We start from the raw sequence: 23768 nt of genomic DNA, 5'->3' as shown, positions 1-23768 counted from the left end.
TGATTTTGTAGTCATTTTTTATCCCAAATTACATTTAATGCAATTAATACCTTGTTCGAAAACAATTATTAGGATGAAGCAATGTCAACACTTAAATAATGCTATGCAAGAAAACGATAATGTCCCATTATTGGAATTAAGTTCCGATACTGAATTTGTTCCATCAGATGCAAATGTTTTGCACAAAAATACCAAAGAAAATAATGAGCCACACAGTCCGTCGGTATTATCATATCGAAGGAAAAGACGGAAACAATGCGCATGTCGATCTACATTTTATCTAGTCGAGGAGAATAATGCAAATGCAACTGTTACTGAAAATAAGTCACCTAAAAAAATTGTTAAAAAAGGATAAGTTTAATGTATAAATATCACTTAACAATTGTGGTAACGTAAGTTGCTTTTATATATCTAATAAAAACATTATTTATAGATGGTCAAAAAGTAAGCTTAACATGCGATGTAAAAATGACAGAGCAAAATTAAACGACTCGGATTGCTGGCAATGCAGAGAAGTGAGTTTTATTTTTAATGCAATATTAACAGTATAATTATATGAGATATATATAAAGAAATATATATATATATATATATATATATATATAAATATATAAATAAATAAATATAAATGTTTTTCTTATAAAAAAGTAATTCATGATATTTGATTTTTAGTATTATAAAATGTTGTCATTGTCAGAAGAAGATTTAAAAAAACGGAAGAATCAAGTCTTGCGCATGACATCGTCACGAATATGAGCGACCAAATACACCAGAAGGTATAATATATTATATTTTATTATCACTTTTTTGTTATATATAATAAATATAATTTTTTAAAGGTTTTTGGGATTCGGAGTTTTCTGAGACGTTATCAAGCACTTATAAATCAAAATAGAAGGTGAATTATTCTTGTCCAGGGTGACTGTCATCTTGACGTCAAACAGACGTTAAAATGACAGTCAAAATCACCATCACGGTACGGAACGTTATAAATTCATATTGCTATCATTTCGCCATCATTTTGATCACTCATTTAGACATCAAATTGCTCGTGAATTTCATGTCACTTTGACATCATTTTGATTAAGTTGTTTTCACTGGATACTGTTTACAATATTTTTAATTTCTATTTTCTTAGTTACCAAAAAAATCTTTCGTTTTTAATCTCTTTGTTTAAACGAGCTTATATCCTTAATTGTTTGTTGTACGTGATTAATACAACGTTAGTCAACACGCTTAGATCGTTGATCATCATAGTAGCTAAAGAATATATACTTCTACCCTCAGGTACAATCGCGGTGGTCGGGGGGGGGGAAGCGTTCCCGCGGGGGGAACGCCATAAGAGATGGCATATCGTGGTATAAGTACGAAAGTTCTCATTTATATCGCGCGACGTGTGGTGTGGTGCTTTGGGTGCGGCATATCGTGGTATAAATACGAAAGTTCTCATTTATATCGCGCGACGTGCGGTGCGGTGCGGTGCGGTGCGGTGCGGTGCGGTGCGGTGCGGTGCGGTGCGGTGCGGTGCGGTGCAGTGCGGTGCGGTGCGGTGCGGTGCGGTGCGGTGCGGTGTGGAGATTAGCGCAGCACTCCCTACTTCCTTTGGTTGGGAAGCCGAACACCAACATCGCCGTTCGAATCGCTCGCCGGTGACATTAAATCGCCGACGAGTACGATTCGGTCGGTATTCCGGGAAACGTCGCCTCGAGAGGCGTAAATCTGGCAACTCTGCCATTCGCATCACATTCGTCTATCTCGGCCACCGAGTTACCGTTGAACACAACGAAGGAACGTGACGCGATGAGCGGACCGGATGTACAATGTTTTCGCGAGGATACTTGTTATCGATAGATCGGGATAGGTGGCGGTGGGGTCTCGGGTGGGAAAAATTGCGTCGACGATTTCGGTGGATGAGTCAGTTTGATAAAAAAAAATTCATTTTTTCTTCGATGCATTTTTTCTTTGATGCAAAATGCTATTTTTATTATATTTTTTACCGCAATATCCTTCTTTTGTTGATGCACTTTCTGGGCGCGGATAGGTGCGGCGGCGGGATTTTGGGTGGGAAAAAATGCGTCGAATCCAGCGGATGAGTCGGTTTGATAAAAAAAATGCACTTTTCCTCGATGCAAAAATGCTATTCTTAGTATATTTTTCCACCGCAATATCTTCCTTTTGTTGCATTTTTTCGATATATAAAGAACTCGAGACTAGACTTGGGTGTAGTCTATCCACATCAGTGCTCGCGTGAATTATTGTAAATTTTATACTTTTTTAAACATGGATAAACTCAATCAGTTGAAGGGTATTTGCGAAATGCTACAAATACAAACCGCGGCTCTGACACGGGAAGTCGACGATATGTGCGACGCTGTGGGGCAGCTGCAGGCGCGAATAAGGAATATTTCGGAAAAGGTGCCTCCCTGCTTGCAGCTGACAGTACGAGTCGACGAGGACGCGGTCATGTTGGAGAGAACGTAAGTACTTTACTTTCAAATTATTTATTAACACCATTTTAATGGTATTAATTAACATTTTTATATATTCATATTTATTAATTATATTTTTATTTTTACTCTTGTGCAGAACCATCATCATTTCGTTGGCAAAGAAGTGTCGGAATCAGATTCGTGTCTTCGTGAGCAGAATACGCGGGATGTACAGAGACGTCGCCCGTTTGAACGCTACCGAGGAGGTAGTCGCAGGTCGTTCCCAGTCACACGACGGTGACGAGCCGAACATTCAAGAACGAGAAGTAGTAAACATCGGTGACGACGAGGATGTCCCCGAAGGTTGGCCGTCACAAAAGTGAAACGTATTATTAAAAAATAAATAAAATATATGTTATTAAAATAAATGAAATATATGTTATTACAATAAATGAAATACATGTTATTACAATAAATGAAATATATGTTATTAAAATAAATGAAATATATGCTATTAAAATAAATGAAATACATGCAATTAAAATAACTCACGTTTTTTTTGTCTTATCGCTCCCTACCCACCCAATCTCACGTTCAGTGTTATCGCTCGCGGACACACCTCACGTTGGAGCGGCTCGGCGTTATCGCTCACTCGCGCGCTTGCAACCGCATCTCGCGCTGGAGCGACTCGACGTTATCGCTCGTTCGCTCATTCGCGCTCGTATCCACGCCTCGCGTTCGGCGTTCTCTTTCTTTTCCTTATTACGCTCTCGTTTTTTCGCTATTTCCCGTCTTGCGCTCTCTGTTTATCTTGTTACGAAATATCACGATCGGCCATTTCCACGCACTCGGCAGCTTACAATGTTTATCGCGTTCCCGCGACCGGCCATTTTTACGCACTCGACAGCTCATAATGTATGTACAGAATACGGGGAATATATATGTGAAAAAAAAACGAATAACGTTGTTCATTGATTGTTTACATTCGTTTTTTATTTAATACAATATATATATGGATACACATTCAGTAAAAAAAAAAGAGTAAACACAATATAGATAGATGGATACATATGGAGTAAAAAAATGAGTAATACAATAAAAGTTTAATTAATTATATCATACGAGTAATGTACTATAATATGTCTTTTACATCTAATGTGCGGAGTCGATGTTGGAGAGACACTCGCGTCGGCGCCAACGGTCTGCGTTTCTTTTCCTCCTTTATCCTTCATTGTTTCTTTCTCACGTTCGCGATGAAGAAGAACGGCGCGCAGATATCTGCTCACGGCTCGCAGGTCGTACGACCCTTCCGGAACGACGATCTTCCGGTCGTCCTTGCCGAAGTAGAATCGATTATTTGCGGACGTAACGTTCGGTATCGAATTGTACGTCTCGAAAGTCGTTAAACCCAGCTCATATTCGCCGTCGCTCAGGTCCAAAGCGGGAAAGTGACTCGCCGTGAGAACGCTGCTGGTTCCAGATAACGTGAGCGTCAGCGACATCGCGGGAGAACGTCGATCGTTCGCCACTCCCCCAATCGATCTCGCGAAGAAATCGCAGGCACAGCTGTCCGCAGATTCTCTGATCGAACGTCTGAAACGCTCGATGATTGTAGGTCACGATTGCGCTATCGCCGCCACCGAGATATCGCGCGAGATCCCTCGGCGGACGAAGATTTCCGAACGCGTCAAAATAGATGGCCGCGTTCCCTCTTTTCGCGTAAGCGACCCAATGCGTGCCGGGACCCGCCGCGTCGTCGAGATTCACGATGCCGCACTCCGCGTGTCGCACCCTCGTCGGCAGAGCGTCGCGCATAAACACTCCACGGAAGAACGGTATGCGCAGGCGACGCGCCGCTCGATCAAGCTGCTCGTTCGTCGTGACGCCGTACGGCGGCAGGCGCGCTAACGTCGTCCTCTCTTTCCGCGAAATTTTTTTTTTGGACTTTTCTCACGCCACCTCCGCGCTTCTTATAGGGCGCGAGGTACAACCCGCGACCCTCCATCGCGCGATTGTGTCGCTGCAATTCGTCGAGTTGCCGTTGCGCCGCTTTGCCGGCGCTCACCGCTTTGGCCACACCTGCCGCGCCACCGATCAAGGAACCGAGCGCGCCCAACATCGGTAGAAAAGGCAAGAAGCCGCCGCGTTTCGCCGTCGGAAGTATCCTCCGTCTCCTCTTCCCGCTCTTCCTCGCGTTTCTCCTCGATCCCGTTCCTTTCGTCTTTTTCCGTTTTTGTTTTTCCATACCCATGCCCAGTTTCGTCTTCGCCTTCATAGCCGCCCATACGGCCGCCGCGGCGAGTCTCTCACCGACCGTGGAGTCCTTCGCGGTGACGCGCTCGCGCGCCCTCTCGGCGAGCAATCGATCGGCGACGTGTCGTTCGGCGAGCTCGCCGCTTCGGGAGTACGCGACGTCGTGCTCTCGACACGCCGCGTCCAACGGATTTATACCTTTTTCACCGCGCGCTAGTCTTTTCGCCAGACGCGTACCGGGTCCGCAGAACTGATAGCCGGGTACGTGCAGCTCGAAGGGAAGAGCGTTTATCGCGCGATCGAGCAGACCGGCGCCGCACGCGCGCCGCATTCGATCGCGGTTGCTGGGAGGGCTTTCTTTTTACTTTAAAAAAAAAAACTGTTTTTTCTCGGCTTATCCAGGTGAGTCGACGACTCACCGTTCGGGGTGAGCGCGCGGTTGCACTCGTAGCAGTCCTTAATGAGCGGCGGTGGTCCGTCTATGTGCGTTCGCTGCCTCGGACGATTGTAATGTTCCCTACACGGGCGATATCTCTGCACCTCGGGATCCGCTTTTATGTGTTCCGGTAAACGGTCCCACAACAGATGCACGAATTTCTCAAAATTACGCAACAGAACGATCTTTGGAACGAATTCCAACTCCTCGGCCGTTAGATTGAGAATATCGTGTCTGTCCGTCAGTATCGGAAACATCTCGATTACCGATGCACGCGCGCGAACGATTCGTTGCTTTCAGATTAATTTTTTTTGTACGGATGCGACGACACGCTCGCGCTACTTATACCTACGCGCGAGGCGTTTGCGCACGCGCGACGAAACGACGCGACGTCAGCGCTCCCCTTCTTTTTCGAGGAGCTCATCGCGAACGAATCGAGCGAGCGCGCGCCTGCGGAAAAGACCGAGAGAGAAAGAGAGAGCGAAAAAAAATGCGATTCGTGCGACAGTCGGTGACGATAGGAGTCTCGAATCTGGATCGCAAAACGCTGACGAGGTCGGGCGCAACCGAGAGAGAAAACGGAGAATCGCGCAGGCACGGTCCTCTCCTGCCGAACGTCGTGCGCTGCATCATTTGCGGGCCCTCCAATTGCGGTAAGACGAACGTTCTGCTGAGTCTGCTGGAACAACCGCACGGTCTTCGTTTCGAGAACGTATACGTGTACTCGAAATCTCTGCAACAACCTAAGTATCGATACCTCGAACGATTGTTCGAACCTATGGACGAGATCAGCTATCGCGCGTTTTCCGACAATCGCGACGTCGTTCCGCCCGACGAGGCGCTTCCCGACTCAGTCTTCGTCTTCGATGACGTGGCCTGCGACAAGCAGGACCGTATGAGGGAGTACTTCTCTATGGGTCGACATTCGAATATCGATTGCTTCTATCTCTGTCAAACGTACGCTAAAATACCGAAACATCTCGTGCGCGATAACGCAAATCTGTTGATCCTGTTCAGGCAGGACGGCACCAATCTGCGACACGTGTACGACGATCACGTGAACATCGATATGTCGTACGACGAGTTTCGCGCGTTCTGTCGCGAGTGTTGGCGACGCACCTACGGTTTTGCTGTGATAGACAAGGACAGCGCGTTGCGAGGCGGACGGTACAGACGGGGGTTCCACGACTTCGCCGTGCTGTAGAGCCGATCAGTGCGCTTCGCCGAACGACGCGAGCATGACCGCGATGGACAGCATCGAGAAGATTAGAAAGCGCGTGAGGTTCGTGACCGAGACGCTGGACAACATCGAGAAGTTGAGAGAGCACGTGAGGTTAGAGAAAGAGATTGCGAAAATGTGCAATTCGATTCTCCACGAACTTCGAGTTTTGGAGACCGTTAAAATAGATGAAAAAAGTGCGAAATTGTACTTTAGACTTCTCGTCGAACCGTTGAAAAAGATCATCGACACCATGGAGGAGGACGAGGACGAGGACTTTAGACTTCTCATCGTCGAACCGCTGAAAAAGTTCGTCGACGTCGACAACATGGAGGAGGAGAAAAAGGACGAGGACGAGGAGAAGAAAGAGGACGAGGACGAGGACGAGGACGAGGACGAGTAAATGTAATCGATATGTCGTACGACGAGTTTCGCGCGTTCTGTCGCGAGTGTTGACAACGCAATTACGGTTTTGCCGTGATAGACAAGGACAGCGCGTTGCGAAGCGAACGGTGCAGACGGGGGGTTCCACGACCTCGCCGTGCTGCAGAGCCGATCAGTGCGCTTCGCCGAACGACGCGAGCATGAGCGCGATCGCGGGGGAGAGGACCGCGCGAGAGATAGCCAAAACGCGCGCCTCGATTCGCAGGAAGTACGCCGCTCTCAGAGCCGGGAAAATGGAGAGCGAGATCGCTCTGGAAAAGAGATACGAACCCATCGTCGGACCTCTGAAACGGCTCGTCGATGATGTGGAAGGTAGGGGTAAAGGGCCGGGAAAGATTGGCGGCGACGACGACGGTGGCGGCGGTAGCTTTGCGCTCGCGAAAAAAATGAAAATGCAGACGAAGAGGGCGAGGAAGAAGGATAGCGAGAACGACGACTACGACGACGCTGACGCCGACCTGGAGGGTGAATACGAGGAGAACGACGACGACGTATTTACGCCGATCAGGACAACGACGACCGGGAGGAAAAGGGAGTCGCGATTGAGTTCGGCACCCGCGACGACGACGACGACGATGACGAGCTCCACGCCGATCCACACCGATTCGGTCCAGTTTTTACCCAGAGAACGCGAGATCGTCTCGTAAACGACGACTCCACCTCCCGCGCTAGAGACGCAAGACGTCCGTTAGAGAGTCTCTGTCTCTCAGTACGGTGGAAGGTCGCGACGTTCTGCATAGCCAACTAGGACCGTTAGGGCGGGAATACGTGGGCGCTCTTCTGAGCGGTGACAGAAAAAAGGATATCGACCACGTCTACGGAGTGTATCTCGGCGAGGACGGCACGATGTTGGGCAACAAGCGATTCGACGTGGCCACGGACGATTCCGTGATCATCGACGGTGTGCGGTACAAGGGTACGCGCGGTCTGTACGAGTTGATCTTCATGCGAACTCCCGACGCTAGCACCTATACAGACAGGGACAAACGAACGTACAGGAGTATACTTTTCGCTACCAGCGCTCACAAACGCAATCACGTCGCCGGCAAACCTATCATGGGTAACAAGGGACACAAGTACAAAAATATAATAGCGCCGCTAATACTCCCGTCTCGCAAAGTCGGGACTACAAAGGGCGCCGGCTTACCGTCGGCCATGCGACTGACCGACAACGCGATCGATTACGTTCACTGGGACGATCCCAACGAGCTGGTCGATCGACTTCGGCTGCTGGACGCTTCTCGTCGGGCCGGCAACGACGCTCACGACAACGAAATTCTGTCGATAATCGAGGAACTCCGCGAGGCCGGTCTCGTCATAAATTGATCGGTCGCGCGGATCGCGACGGCAGTACGAATCGCGGTGCGCTCTCCAGCGCCTCCTCGCGCGCGATGTCCGTGAACAAATTCGGCATGTCTCTGACAAATCGGAGCAACGGTGACGGTGCGTCCACGGTGAGATTGCGCTCCTCGATCGAATCCCTGCGCAATTACACGCGCAACAACGCGCTCTTCGTGAGCGAGGATTCCTACGACGCGAGGGAGCGCAAGATACGGCGGGTAGCCGCGCCGGAGGACAGCGACGACGCGGCGAACAAGACCTACGTCGATATCTGGATCGCATATGCCAAGTTCGATGTGATGAAAGATGTCAAAGGTGAAATAGCGACGCTGAGGAACGACGCGCTCCTCTCGAATCAGGGGCATTACGAGGCGATGGGGCGCATGATACGACGCGTAGCCGCGCCGGACGTCGGTTCCGACGCGGCGAACAGGAGCTACGTAGATGGCGCGATCGAACAACTGAGAAGCGTGGTGACCGAGGAGATCAAGAAGAACGACGCTACCGCGAAATTGAGAGGTGAGATAGCGACGGTGAGGAACGACGCGCTCAGTTTGAACGAGGATTCCTACGACGCGAAGGAGCGCAGGATACGGCGGGTAGCCGAGCCGCAGTACGAGACCGACGCGACGAGCAAGAAATACGTCGATTTCAGGATTTATCGGCTGCAGAACCACGCGCTCGGTTTGAACAACGAGGATTCCTACGACGCGAGGGAGCGCAAGATACGGCGAGTGGCCGCGCCGGAGGACGACGGCGACGCGACGAACAGGAGCTTCGTCGAGGGAGCGATCGCTGAGGCCAAAAAGAATTCGAGAGACCTGATAAGAGAATTTAGAAACCAGTTCCTCGATGTAAAAAAGACCGTGGAAAAGCACGACGAGAAGATCGCCAAAATTCAGGGTATTTTGAACCTTCTCAAGCAATGAGCGCGGAGAAACGAAGACTCGTGGAGGAACTGCACGCGCCGGCGAGGAAGAACTTTCCCCGTCGCCGCGTCGTGGTGCGCGGTTACGACGATCTGTGGCAAGCCGACGTGGTCGAGATGCGTCCCTATTCGCGCCAAAACGCGGGTAACAATTACATTCTGACGGTCATCGACGTGCTGAGCAAGTACGCCTGGGCGATCCCGCTCAAGACCAAGAGCGGAAAGGAGGTCGCGACGGCACTCCGAAAGATCTTTCGCGAGGACGCGCGATGCCCTGAGAATCTGCAGACGGACAAGGGAAAGGAATTCTACAACGCCGACGTGCGCGAGATCCTCGACGCGCGCAAGGTGAATCACTACTCCACGTATTCGGTGATGAAAGCGTCGGTGGTGGAGAGATTCAATCGCACGTTGAAGAACGACATGTGGAAGCTCTTCACGCTTCAGGGATCGTACAGATGGATCGACTCGCTGCCGAGCCTCCTGTCGAATTACAATCGTCGCAGACACAGAACGATCGGAATGCGTCCGGCGGACGTGACGCCCACCGTCGCCGAAAGGCTGCTGCGCACGGTGTACAGTCGCGCGAAGATCGCCGCGCCGGCGAGGTTTCGAGTCGACGACCCGGTGCGCGTGAGCAAATTCAAAACGATCTTCGAGAAGGGCTACACACCCAATTGGACCACCGAGATCTTTCGCATAGCCAGAGTGCAAAGGACCAATCCCGTTACGTATCTGCTGAAGGACATTCGCGGGGAAGCGATAGCCGGAGGGTTCTACGAACACGAGTTGCTGCGCGTCTCCGATCCCGACGTCTATCTCGTGGAAAAGGTCCTGCGTAAGCGCGGCAATCAAGTGTACGTGAAATGGCTGGGAATGGACAGTTCGCACAATTCGTGGATAGATAAGGCATCTGTATTGTAACAAAAAAATAATTAGACACACAACGTGTACTTTATTATTAATAAAAAAAGTATACACATTCATCGGTATTTTTTTCTACGTATTGATCTTACGATAATACAATTTTAGAAAACGTATGATATTGTTTTATTTTTTTACAAACAGTATTCCGTAATGTCCCCAGGGAAGCGTTTCCACGTTGTCCAACCTCACGCATCGCTTGTCGTCGTGCGGACTGAGAGCAAGTTTCTGCTCCGACACGGTTTAAACGTCGTGCAGGCACGAGCGTATACACGACTGGCGCGTTTTCAGCTCGCGCGCGTTTCGCAGGCACGCCACGTAATCCTCGAACGTGATCCTCTTCGCGACTACGTTTCTCTTGACGCCCTTTATTCTCTTGGTGTCGTCGCATCCGAGTACCTTGTAAGCGTACATCTTCGCTCTGAGGCCCACGAACTCCATCATGATCGCGCCGTTGTTCTCGTCCTTCATCAAACCGGGCACCTTCTTGTTGACGCGCGGCATACCGTGCGCGTTATTCTCCGCGTAATCGCTCGTGTCGAATCTGTCTAAGTCGCGTCTCATAAGCTCGTACGCGTCTTCGCACTCCAGCGAATAGATCAGACTGTCGGTATCGGTGTAAAGAATTCGACACCGGTCGCGATAGAGCGGCGCCATGTAGTCGTAGTGAAACTCGTAGAGGCGCGTCTTGGATATCTCGAGAATGCACATTCCCACGTAGACCGGCTTGTTGAATTTCACCTCGAGCCTTCGCAGCTCGATCGCGACGAGATTCTCCGAGAAGACGCTCCTGCTGTGAAAGTTCGGTCTGGCGATCATCGCCTCCGCGCCGTACCTGCCGTCCCATCGCGTCACGAGACGCACGTCCACGTGATCGCGCACGTTCTCCATCGTCTTACCGAAGACGGCATTGTTCATCAGTTTGTACATATTTCGTTCGAACTCGTTGCTCGCGCGAGTCCTGAACGTTGTGTTCAGCTCGATGTAGCCGCGAAGCCAAGGTGACTGGGTGAATCGCAGAACGCGACGAACTCGCGTCAGTCGCAAACCCAGTCGCAGACATTGCTGCAGATTTCGATAGTGCGTCACGTAGCGCGATTTGTCGTGGAGCGTGGCGAGCAGTTTCTCCTGCCGCTTACCGGGCGGTTTATCGCGCGTTGGGCACAACGGCAGGTCCGCGTGGGCGTCGTGCAGGTCACCAGGATACTCGAGATCCACCTCCAGAATGTAACCGACATCGCCGTTCGGTGGCACGGTCGTCACGTCAAAATTCTCAGGGTCGTCGAGCCACTGGAAATTCGCGTACGGCAGCGATTCGCACATAGCCCAGCCGTACAGATTGTTCACGTCGTAATACATGAGATACGTATCGGGCTGGGACGAATCGTATGTCGGTACGTGCCTGTTGTTAGCTCGCGCGTACCTGAGCGAACATTGACTGAGGCCGCCGCGTATTCCACGTTCCACGAACAGCACCATGTCGATGTCGGTGAGCAGCTCGAAACGCACGCCGGTGTATCTCAGCATGGCGTCCCACGTGTACCCCGGCAACGTATAATAATACGCGGGATCGAGCCCGTAACTCGCCATACACGTGTCCCGAAAATTTTCAAAGATATCCGCCAGAAGAAGCACGTCGGTCTTGAGATAGAGATCGCTGTACTCCCCGAGATCTCGCACGCGAAAACGTCGCCAGACCCTCGTCGCGTGCTCGTAGTCGCTCTCGCTCGCGGTCTCGTCGGTCAGGGAGCTGTAAAAGACCTCGCGCGGTGGAAGCTCGGTCTCCCGCAACTTGTCCAGGCTGTCGACGTACTCGTACGGAAATACTCCCTTGCGAGTGAGCAGATCGAGATCCTCCGTGCTCAAATCCGCGTACTCCGAGCGCGTTATTCTCAGCTTGTCCTTGCTCAGATAGGACGCCAGGGTTTCGATACTCGCGGCTAAAAATTTGTATGAGTCCACGAATCGTAGCTTAACGTACCGATCCCATGTCCCATCCGTCTGCGTCTCCTTAACGGTCTTCGAGAACGATATGTAGGTTTCCTTCGTAAGCGGCAGGAGCTCGACCCCGCCCTCGAAATCGTTCGCGATTTTCTCGATGATGAAGTGCGCGTCGTAACCCGACAGATTGTGGAAGAACACGGGAATCACGTACACGTTTCTGTAATTCAGATTGCAACGAACATGCGCCGGACCTCTGTAACGTCCGGTTAGATGACAGTGATCTCGCATGCGTTTGTCCTCCGGTTGGAACACTTTTCGACACACGTGACAATGCGTCGCGCACTGAAATTCGCGTTTCTCGTCCTCCGTAAGTTCTACCATAGATATATTGGTGGAGAATTTAATCTTAGCGCGACGCGCGAGAACGCGAAGCTCGTTAACGAACCACGAAACGCAATCCTCGCCGCGACGATATCTGTACGTGGATACGGTATCGTCGTAGGTGCAGCACAGATAGTAGCCCAGGCTGAACGGTACGTGACGCTGATAAGCGTATCTTTCCGTTCTCGCCCCCCCCTTCGGCATTCTCTCTCTCCCATGGTTCGAGAAGACACTCCAGATCCGCGTACACCACGAAGGGGAGTCGCTCCTTCCTGTCGTGATTGTCGAAAGACAGCCACTTATCGTCCTCGTTTGGAAGAACGATGGCGCAGTCGTTCATTCGGCCGCAGTCGACGCTGTGAGCGGCCAACTTTTCGCGCGTATAGAAATAGTGTAGGCATCTGCGAAGTAACGTCATATATTAAATAACATCTCTCCGTTCCCTTGTTCCTCAGTTTTTTTACTTACCGATCGCAAACGTGCTTCGCGCAGCGGCTCACGGTCAATTGCGAATTCACCAATCGCGATAGATTCTTTATCCAGGCGAAATGACCCCCGTTGACGACGCCACGCAACGTATCGCGCAGATACAGGAGATTTACGTGTCTATCCCTCTTATCGTCGGTTAACCGCAGAGGCACGATCGCGTTGTCGTCGGCGCCCCGTCCGTACTTATCTTTCTTTCCAATCTCTTCCCGAGTGGTGAACACATTGATCGATACGTCATTCTGACGTTCGAACTTTCCGATGTGTTTCAGATCTATGGGGAACTTTATCCCGTCGAGATTCAGCACCGTCGCGTAATCGGGATACGAGCCGCATCGTTCCGGGTTCTCCTGGGCGGGATACAGAGCCGCGACCACCGCGCGTGCGAAACACGTGTCCTTCTCCGATCGCACGTTCACCACCGCCTTTTTAAGTCTTATACCTCGCGGTATTTCCATCCAACATCCCACGCGCATGGGATTACACTTGTTCACGTTCACCGTTAGGTTCAGTATTCTAGACAACGCCCATCCGCTGTCGCGTTCCTGAAATTCGTCCAACCCTGCTAGAATTGCGTCGCGCACGCGCCTATCGTACCACTCGCTCAGATCGGACGCTTGGAGGAGCTGTTCGTTCCGCGTAACGATACTCTTCACATCGATCTTATCGTTCGCTACGAATTCTCCATTGAACATGACATTGACCTTCAGGCACGTGTGTCTGTTCAAATTGTCCTGCACTTTTTCGAGCACGGTGCCCTTCGCATCCTCGAAAAATCGCGCGGGTTCGATGTACGTCGAGTTCGTCGCAACGCCGGTGAGCACGCGACTTCGGAACGCCGTATCGATCTCGACCCACGAAAATCCTCCGCTGACGCTGCTGCTGCTACCAGCACCCTCACCGTCCAAACCGGCACCCACGGCGCGTTCGAATCGCCGACGCAGATCCTCCCTCGAACCTTCCAGTCGCGCTATTCGAGCCACCAGAGCGGTCACGGCTCCGGTGTTGCCTCGCCCTCCGGAGCGTCCGACTCGACAGCTCTCCCGCAGGAGCTGGAGACACTCGTCGCATCGTCGTCTCCACGCGCGATACCCGTCCGCGTCGCGGACGTCCGCGGCGAGCAATTCGTCGCACTCTTTCTGCATGTCATCCAGAAGGGCCTTTCACCCTCGGGAACACTGAATTTCACTCGATCGAAAAGACGACGAGACCCGTAGGTGTAAATCCTACGTAGCTTCTCTCCTCCGAACACCGTCTGATAATAATGATGATACTTGAGCGGCAATTTACGCGTATAATCGTGCGCCCTAGCGGAATTTACCATCGTCGTCTCTATCCACGCGCGCTCGCGCGCAGTTCGCGCTCCGATCTCTCTCCGCAAATGATGAGTCGCCAGATTCCATCGCGCGTCCTCCTTCACCACCACCAACGCACATGCGTTTGACGATAACGACGTTTCGAGTCTCGCCGATTCGTCGTCCGAATCCGACGAGAACGCGGGCATGGGCTCGTAACAGCGCAGTTCGCCGTCTGATTCCTCGGACGAGTAATAACGGTGATCGTTCATTCGCGAGTACACACATTGCTATTGCTACATTATCACCGCTGTCGGGTCTAAATCAATTAGACGTATAAATACCGTCCTCTATTCTTTTCAAATATATTTGGCAATAGAAAAACCTCCAGTTCGATTGGCGATCGGCGATTCCGATTTCGCGACGGATCAGATATCTCGTTACGTCGACTCTCCACAAATCCGATTTGCAACAATTCCTCACGAGCGGTTCGCTTATTTTTACAATCGGTTTTCTAATTTTAGAATTAAACACCGGTTTGCAAAGTTCTACGTACTCGTCGCTCATACCGCATTAAAAAACAACTTATTCCCGTTCCGATCGGTTCGCACCACTCTCTCACGATACATTTGTCAATCCGCGTCACTGTATGCCGCGCCGTCGCGAGCAAAACTCATTTTATACGCGTTCATTATCTCAACGTTGGTTTTCCATACCCAGATAAACTCTTTCCCCGGAAAAACGACAACCGCTCGCCGCGTCGTTCGAAGAAAAAACAAAGGAGGAAATTACGAAAGCGACCTTGAACGAGTTCGGACGCGCGCTGAAAAATATTCGTAAAAAAATACAAATCGAGTGAACGAAGAGAGTAGTTTCGTCTCTCTCTATCTCTCTCGATACATCGGAAAACCGCATCCGGCCCGTTGGGATAAAGAAGCGCGCGACGTCGCGATCGACGCTCCCCCTTTCGGGAGGAGGAATCGCGATTTTCGCCGTTTGGGAAACGGGGGGGCCGGAAAACCACGTCCGGCCCGTTAGGACAGAGAAAAGCGGGCGACGCGATAGTACGCGCCTCGCCGCGATCGACGACGCTCCTCCTCGCGCACCGTCGGTAACGCGGTACCCCCCTTCCCCCGACCCCTTCCAGAGTACCCGAGTACAGAAGTGAATTTCCCCCACTCCTCGTCCCCCCACCAGCTGCTCCTCCCGGACCCCCCTCGCCCATCTCTTATGGCGTTCCCCCCGCGGGGACGCTTCCCCCCCCCCCGACCCCTGCGATTGTACCTGAGGGTAGAAGTATATATTCTTTAGCTACTCATCATTATTACTTATATTTTGTTTACTTGTTTTCTTTATAATTAAAATAGTACACGATGACGAGAAGATACGGCATATATCTTGAAGATCAATCAAAAGAAGTACCAAGATCAACTAGACATGATAGACGTCAAAAGCGAAGCAAGAGTCAGAACAATGACAGTAGCGAAGATGAAAAATGGCGGGTAAGCATTACAAAGTAATACCCACAAAAACATGTTTTAGTAATTCAAAATAATATGTTCAAAATCTTTATATTATATTAAGTTACTTATATAAGTATAATATACGTAATTAGTATGAAATGTTTTTTGGCATAAATAACACGTTTAAAAATATTATAATATCTTATCTTTATGAAAGTCGCAGATTTAGTAACATGTAGGTATGCTATAAAGTATTAGTATTTTTAATTACTCATATAATTTTATATTGCTTCCCAGACAGCACCATATCCAAAATCGGGACATAAGACGTCTTTTAGCTATTATTTTGTAAGACGTATAAAATCTTTGTCTTTTAGACGTCTTAGATCCCGATTTTGGATATGCGTGCTGTCTGGGCTCCTATTATCTGGACTGAAATCAACAATAAAATAAAAACCAATTTTTAAATATAAAAATATACTGATAAAAATAGTAAATGCATTTTTATACATAACTAATATTATTTTACTATATTTATTTAGTAGTGTTTATCATGAACCGTCCAGTGACCATGAGAGCAGCGAAAAAGAAAACAACAGCAATGAATAAAATAATGTTTGTTCATTATCTATGCCACTAGAATTAGCACAAGGGAACCGCAGGTTTTACAAAAGAAAGTTTTAATTCATCACTGCTATCGGTACAAAACCATCCTGTACAATCTATGTTAAATGTACAAAATAATGTAAATGAATCATTATTCTCAGTACCGGAGCAGGTTAGTATAACTTTATCATGAAACTTCATTCTTAATATGTTTCTGTTACACTTGAAATTGCTAGTTTTACAAAACTTTTTAAATTACATATAACACAAAATTAACGTCTTACTTCATAACGAATACATATAATAAAATTAACACTGTTATTGACTGTTAAAAATGTATAGAAATCTATTAGGGTGTGTCATTTTGGAGCAACTTTTTTTTCATTTCACGAATAGCATATATACTTGCAGGAAGGTAAAATAAGATACCGGTTAAAGTTTGAGCCTATTAATGTTAACAGGTTGCTCATCGCAATTTTTTATTTTTTATTTAATAAGATAAAAAAAATTTTATAACTATCTAACAAACAGTAATACAGCATTGCTCCACATAGATTTTCTCTTATCATTTTTTCATAAATTCAATCGTTCAAAAAATATTCAAAGTTAAAGTTTGATAAATTTTATAAAACTTGTTTTTGTTTCTTATGAATTTTGTATCATATTGACTATCGAAAATTATGAAATAATCTATATATATAAAGGAAGATGTCCTGACTGACTGACTCATCAATTCCCAGCCCAAACCCCTGAACCTAGAAACTTCAAATTTGGAGAGTGTATTCCTTTCGTGACGTAAGCACCCACTAAGAAAGAAATGTTAAAAATTCAACCCAAGGGGTTATTCACTCGTCTTTTGGGTGTACCACAGATTACAAATGATTACTGATTTCAACTGATTTCAAGTGATTTCAAGTGATTTTAACTGATTTCAACTGACTTCAACTGATTTTAACTGACTTCAACTGATTTCATCCGATTTTATATGACCAACCGATTTCAAATGATTTCAAATGATTTCACAAGTGATTTTAACTGATTCCAAGTAACTTCATTATGATTTCAAATGATTTCATTATGATTTTATGCGATTTTATTATAACTTCTAGTAATATAAATATTATTTTAGGTGATTTAAATTACTTTGACGTATAACTAATAACTTTCTCTACATTTTTTCTTATTCCTAATTTTATTTCTATAATTAACATCTATTGAGATATATTTGAAATAGGGGTTGAGCTATTTAGTGATTAAAATTCAACTATATATTTTTTAAATTTGCTTGTTATATCAAACATTTATAACATTTTTTTAAGTATAAATAGAATACTTTAAAGTAGGAAAGGGAAAAACATAATAAATGACAATATATACAAGTGTTGCGTTCAACCCCGGGATTAGGATGTGAAAATCTGGGAAGCAAGGAAAAGGCTAGCCAGAGGGGTCGGGGGAAGGGAGGACGCAGCTAGATACTTACAAATGTCGCTCGAAGGTACGCGCTCGGAGACGCGTGGTGCGAGCCGAACGCACTTTTATGACTCAGAAAGGGTCAACGTCAGAGAAGTCAGAGGAGTCAGAGAATTTAATCCCTTTAACTCAGGATCGGACCTCGTGCAATTTCGAGAAGTGGATGGTAGGATGAAGTCTCAATTTAATGAAAGAAACATTTGAGTTTATCTTAAAAATAAATAGAACATTTATTACAAATTAACATAGAATTTATTAATGACATTGAGTAAAGAAAAAAATCAGGCGATAGTACAAATAATAAACAAATCTAGATAAAGGGTAAATGTATTAAATGTAGGTGTGACATGTGTGTATATTTCTCGCGGGTAATACATAGGTGCGGGGGTGATCGGGCAGGATCTTTAAATTATGAAGTTAAAACATATGAAAAATAAGGTTAATTTCTACAGTTATTAATCTAATGTTATGATCTCAGGATCGAGGGTCGAGGCAGTCGAGGAGGTTGGGGACGGACTTCGGGAAGAGGAGGGGGAATCGGGAGGTTCTAAGAAACGGACTAAATCGGGGTTAACGGGGACCACGCGAGGCGGGACCACGCGAAACGGACCCACACGGCAAATAGGGCGATGTTCGACTATTGGGCGGGAGGGTAGGACGACTGGGCGATAGGGCAGGATGGTAGCGGGACAATTCTGGTTCGAACAACCGGGTTCTTCGTAGAAGCTAGTAGGGGCGGTGGGGTGGCGAGTCGCGGAGGACCGGCGTTGAACTGCTCCCGGGGGAGTTTGACCTCCCGTCGCGCCCGCTTGTTCTGGGGATTTCTATGTCGCCTAATTGTGCGGAGATTCGGTCCTTGAGGGGCTAGGACTTTCGGGTCCACTAAAAATATTTACTTATTTTTAGTCGATCTCTCTCGGACCCGGTCGGAAACGAACAAAAGGAAATCGTCGAGCTTAGGGGGGGGAAGGTCAGTGGACAGTCTGGGCCCACGACAACGACGAGACGCCGGGAGCCAAGTCAGGCCTGCCACAAGGCCAACGACCGCTGGGAACTCGATGCCTACACTAACCGACCCACGAGCATAAGCTCAGGGAGGTCAGTGGACCAGCTGAGTCCACGACAGCGGCGAGACGCCGGGAAGCAAGTCAGGCCCACGACAACGCCAACGACCGCTAGGAACCTGATGTCTACCCTGACCGGCCCCAAATATATAATGAGCTTCCGAGGGTCCGACAATCGATAGACCGTTTAAGAAGGGGGGGCAATAACGCGGAAAAAGAAGGATCAAGAAAATTACGGGACTTACTACTTGATGAGTTTAAAACGAGTGGGTTTCTTCTCGGTGTCGCTGGTGAATGAGTCGGAGCGACTGATGTGCTGCTGGATTTTTTGCACAGACTCTAAATGCAAAATCGTGACTCGAAAACGGAAGAGATCACGATTATAATGCCGAAATGCAGACTAAATTTTCAAAGGCTTGAAGCGACTGAGAAGTTTTGAGAGGGCGAGTGTCGCAATCTCGGGGTTTATATAGGAAAATGTAGGGAATGGAAGGGGTGGATTTCATGTGGGGTGTGTCTGGTTTATTGTTTAAAGAATTTTGGGTTGGCGGGATGTTTTTAATTTTTGTTTAACGGATTTTTTATTGGTTGAGATGTTCCTCACCCAAGAGGTAGATTCTTAAGTTTTCGCCTATCCTGGAAAGCTTGAGACGGTTATCGATTTTTGCGGTTTTTCATTGGTGAGCCCCCTCTTGGCCTCCACTGTCTTATTGGGGGTGTAACCCATACTTCTCAATCTTAATAGTAGGTACAAGGCAAACAGAACTTCCACCACGTGTATTTACAATCACATCCTAGGCTTTGGCTCTGTTTGTCAGAAACATCGCACGAGCAATTTTAGAAAGCTCGCTCGATGCAATAAAGATCTTCATCAACTCTGTCTGGGATTGAGGCCCTTTTAAAGCGTCGTGTCGCCGGGTTTATAGTTATGGGCCAGACAAGGTTAATAGACAAAATCCGATTACGTATGCCCCGTCTGTCAATATTTTACTCTGGAAGGTCGCTTCGTCCCCTAGGCAAATAGCTATTATAGTTGTATAAAAAAAAAGGAATGCGAGAAGATCTAACCTCACCCCGATCGATAACCGTCCGTACTCGGCTTGTTTATTCTAATCTTAGGGCTATCTTAGGCGCATAAGGATTCCCGCGAAAAAGGGATATCGTGGAGTCTGCAGGACGTAACACAAGGTACATTTACCGATTATAAATATCTGTTAATATTTTCGTAGACGTTCTCATTAATACTTTTATAAATATCTGTTTTTTGCTTTATCAAACAATAACTTTTATGAATAAAAAACAAAATTACACTTTATAAGGTACATTTTTAACGCAACTTAAATCTATCATATATAAAACGTTACGAACACAACATGAAAATACGGATGTACTTATAATTAGATACATAATGTTTAAACTTATTGTTAGCTGTTTTTGCATATATACACTAAGTTTCAGTCTCGAATTGCACAACGCAAAGTATTAAAATATATAAGGTATAATTACTGATTAGAAATACTTTTTAATATTGTCGTAAATGTTCTCACTAAGCTTTAACCCTGATAACACAAAAGAAGGACGTGAAATTGTAAGAACATAGTTTTTAATATTAATATACTCTTGAGTATTCATAGGCACAAAAATTAACTGTCTGTCTCTGTCGATTTTATACCAATGACAAAGGACACCTATATCTTTACTGTTTCCTTCTGTTTTTGCAAAACTCTTTGAATATTCGATAGATTTCCACGTTTTGCCATTTGTATACGCGAAACTAAGAATATGACCAATATAGCACTTTTTATTATTTAATCTTTTAAATAAGCACCAATCACCAATAAATATTTCATCACATTTTTTGTACTCATCATTTCCTTGTGCAAAACGCGATTTTTGTATATATGTAGTTAATTCAGATTTTCTAACACGCTGTAATCTGTCGCTGCTTAATTTGCACGAGTTTTTACTTAGAAGCCAACATATTGATGATTTTCTTACTATTAATTCCTTGCCATAGGAATCGGTTACGATCGTGAAAGGACTGTCAGGCTTAATTTCTGTTGTTATTTTGTCGAAATTAGTTAGTTCTAAACTACCCTGAACGCACGAAAGTGTCGTTAAGTCTTCCAATAAATCAAACTCTTCATTATTTTCAGTCTCATTTACTGAATTTATTTCATTAGAATTGGACGATAAAGATACATTATTATCTTCTTCTGTACAAAATGAATCTACAGTTGAATCATCAGAATCAATAGTATGAATGTCATGTATGATTCTATTTTCTGCATCCGATATGGGTACTGTCATACCTAGTAATGATACCGTGATGAAAGCATCTTGTTTTGCTGATTCAATAGTATATTCCATTTCATTCAAAGAGGGAAGTTCAAATGTTGATTTATTGGAACATAAACTTGATTTTTGAGCGCGTGGAAATTTATATCCTTTAGTAGATACGTTAGAATTACTTGTTGATATGTCACTTTAAAGTTGGATACGTCTAACTCTGTGGATAGCCTCTAAAACACTACAATTCACTATAGTTAAAAATGTAGAACTTGTTGAACGCAAATGCCTAAAGAAATCTTCACACGGTTGACTGCTGAATTGCCAGGGTAAAAATAGTTCGGGAGAATCAATTTCTTTCAGTAACTTTATAACATCTATCAAACTTTGTGCGTTTATCTCGATACATAGATACGCATTTAAAGTTATAAAATTATTAGTTATGGAATACTGTGAATTTGCGTGTAGCCAAGCTCTCCATAAGCGTAGAAAAAAAACACAATACCATATATTATAAATTCGTTCTAATGGGCTTAATGTTTTACTTAAAAATGCACTCAAACACAAGCGGATAACGTATAAATACGTTACAGTTCCTTCACTTTCCGAAACATGTTTTGTTAATAGCTCGGAGACTTTAGAATCTGATATTTTTAATACTGAAGGAAAGTTTATTTTATCTTTTAGGGATAAATCTTTTCGAGTTAAATAATGTTTGTCCTTTGGAACTGTGTCTATCAGAATATGCAAGTGACTAGCTGAGACTAAATAATTTCCCATTGGCAATACAATGGAATTTTTCAGCATTCTTGTTTTGAGCTTGGTGCCAATATGCACAGTATCCTGTATACAAATAATTTGTGGTAATGACTCAAAAGTGCATTGTAATGCAGGAGGAACTTGACTAGTTTCACAAGAACTTGTTTGTTTAAAAACACCAGTATTTGTTTCAATTCGCATTGCTCGCAATAACCGAGGATCACCATCAGAAGACATACCTAGAACTCTTATACCTGCATCCTTTAAATATTTAACAGTGTAAGACCATCGCTTAATAACATCATCAGCTTTGAATTTATTGTAAGTACTGTATAAACACAAACAAAAAGAAGGTGCCTGATATACGAGCGGTTGTGCAATTATTACATATAATAAAGAGGCAGGACTATTAGTACTGAAGTATTCTTCTATCTTTTTAGCACAAGTAGCTGTAAATGAGTGTGTTACAGGCATTCCATCATTGTTCAACGGTAAAAGAAAACCAACGAGTTGATTCGATTTAGAGTCATATTGAATACGACCGGTTATTCGGGTTGCATTTTCACTTAACCATACATAAAATGGTAGTTTTCTCATGTGTAAAAACTTTTCTAATTCCGTAACTCGCATATCACCTTCTATTATTAAACAACCCGAATTATCTAACGTACGATTTACTGTACTCAAAGAAGGTAAAGGCAAGTTCGCAGATAATGTTTCATACAACATTCGACCACCGATAACAAATAAATAAGTTGCGAAAAGCTTAAGTGTATCATCGTATCGCTGTCCCCCCTTTTTTTTGCTTGTGTTAGAAAGAGCAGTGTTCATTAATTTTTTTAAAAATGAGGTTTGCGTTTCATTCGACTCATATATATTATGGTTTGCAGTAGAATTATCTGAGTGTTTTTCCAGAAAATGTTTAATAGAAATATTTAATTCTTTATTTCGATTAATTTCAACATCTAAACGATTGAGCACAGGAAAGTAACATGAAATTCGTGGTTGAGTTTCATCTACAGAAAAAAACAATTTATGCATGTTTCTTTCTGATCGCGATCGAGAATTATTAGTACGAACATTTTTTAGAGAAATTGTTTTTTCGAGATGATTCGTTCGATAATCATCTCGATCTATTATTCCCCCCAAGATTCCCCCAAAACACTAGAAATTTTATTAAGTTCTTCGTTATACAAACCATCTACATCCTTGCTGACATCATTTAGTGATTTAGACGTTGATGGTAAAGATTCATGGGTTGTTGGATTTTTAACTGTTTTATTAGACGCGGAAAATGATTCAGTCAATCGTTTAGATTCCTCCATGCCTACAGTTTTGACAATAGATTCTGAGTCTTGTTCAGGCTTATCCTCGTTTGTCGTTTTATCTGAAGATTTTGAATGACGTCCAGAATCCAAAATAGAGTCATGCATAGGATTATTGGTTAAATCAATTAAAAATTGTATCGGTAATATTTACGGGCCCTGTTACGGACGAAAGCACCAACTCGTTATTAACAATAGTTCCTTCTGCAATCACAGCTAATGTAGGATCATCAGTATGTTGACTTTCGTTAGATATATCGCTGGATATCTTAAAAGATTCCTTAATTGACTTAACATTACTTAAAGCCGCCTTTTTCTGTCCAGCAGATTTTTTATGAGTCTCGATATGACGAGCAAAATTTGAAATTATCCATCTGCTTTCGACTTTTGTAAAGTTAACAAGTATTGAACATAACGGGCATGTTACGCAAGCAGAATATGTAAATGCTTTGGAAAGACCATTTTCGTCATAACTATCTTTTACGGATATCTTTACTTTTGTAAAGCACTTTAATTTCTCCCGTATGTCTTCGCTTACGTTCTCATTTGATGTATACTTTTTATTTAAGTTTTTAATAAGCGTCTCTACTTTCTTTTTTTTAGTTTCAAGATTAACATTTGAACTTTGATCGCTTTGAAGTGATGACACATTTTTTTGTAAATTTAATTTGTCAACTGCGAGTTTCGCTTTTTTTTAGAGATGGCTCATCGA

The 23768-nt window shown here is 45.5% G+C and overlaps 1 protein-coding gene and 1 long non-coding RNA gene across 2 annotated transcripts; both read left to right on the top strand.

The window, feature by feature from the left end:
- Positions 1 to 4: 4 nt before the first annotated feature.
- LOC143894913 (uncharacterized) lies at positions 5 to 15596 on the top strand. The gene is made up of 5 exons (XR_013256202.1): positions 5 to 362; positions 434 to 515; positions 673 to 776; positions 840 to 976; positions 15448 to 15596. It is a non-coding gene; the product is annotated as an uncharacterized LOC143894913 (long non-coding RNA).
- Positions 2281 to 3353, top strand: LOC143894910 (uncharacterized). Its single transcript, XM_077401590.1, has 2 exons — positions 2281 to 2477; positions 2587 to 3353. Exons 1-2 carry the CDS (start codon positions 2281 to 2283, stop codon positions 2810 to 2812), a joined length of 423 nt encoding a protein of 140 aa, XP_077257716.1. The 3' UTR covers positions 2813 to 3353.
- Positions 15597 to 23768: the final 8172 nt, after the last annotated feature.

This window comes from Temnothorax americanus, unplaced genomic scaffold, assembly GCF_048541705.1.
Source record: "Temnothorax americanus isolate GAGA-0224 unplaced genomic scaffold, ASM4854170v1 Scaffold148, whole genome shotgun sequence".
NCBI classification, from domain to species: Eukaryota; Metazoa; Arthropoda; class Insecta; order Hymenoptera; family Formicidae; genus Temnothorax; species Temnothorax americanus.
This window is presented reverse-complemented; position numbering and strand designations above follow the sequence as displayed.

Bases quoted from the DNA above. Each gene is read 5' to 3' on its own strand.
- LOC143894910 (XM_077401590.1), top strand. From the start codon at position 2,281: ATGGATAAACTCAATCAGTTGAAGGGTATTTGCGAAATGCTACAAATA. The intron at 2,478-2,586 runs GTAAGTACTTTA...ACTCTTGTGCAG, and splicing joins GCGGTCATGTTGGAGAGAAC to AACCATCATCATTTCGTTGG.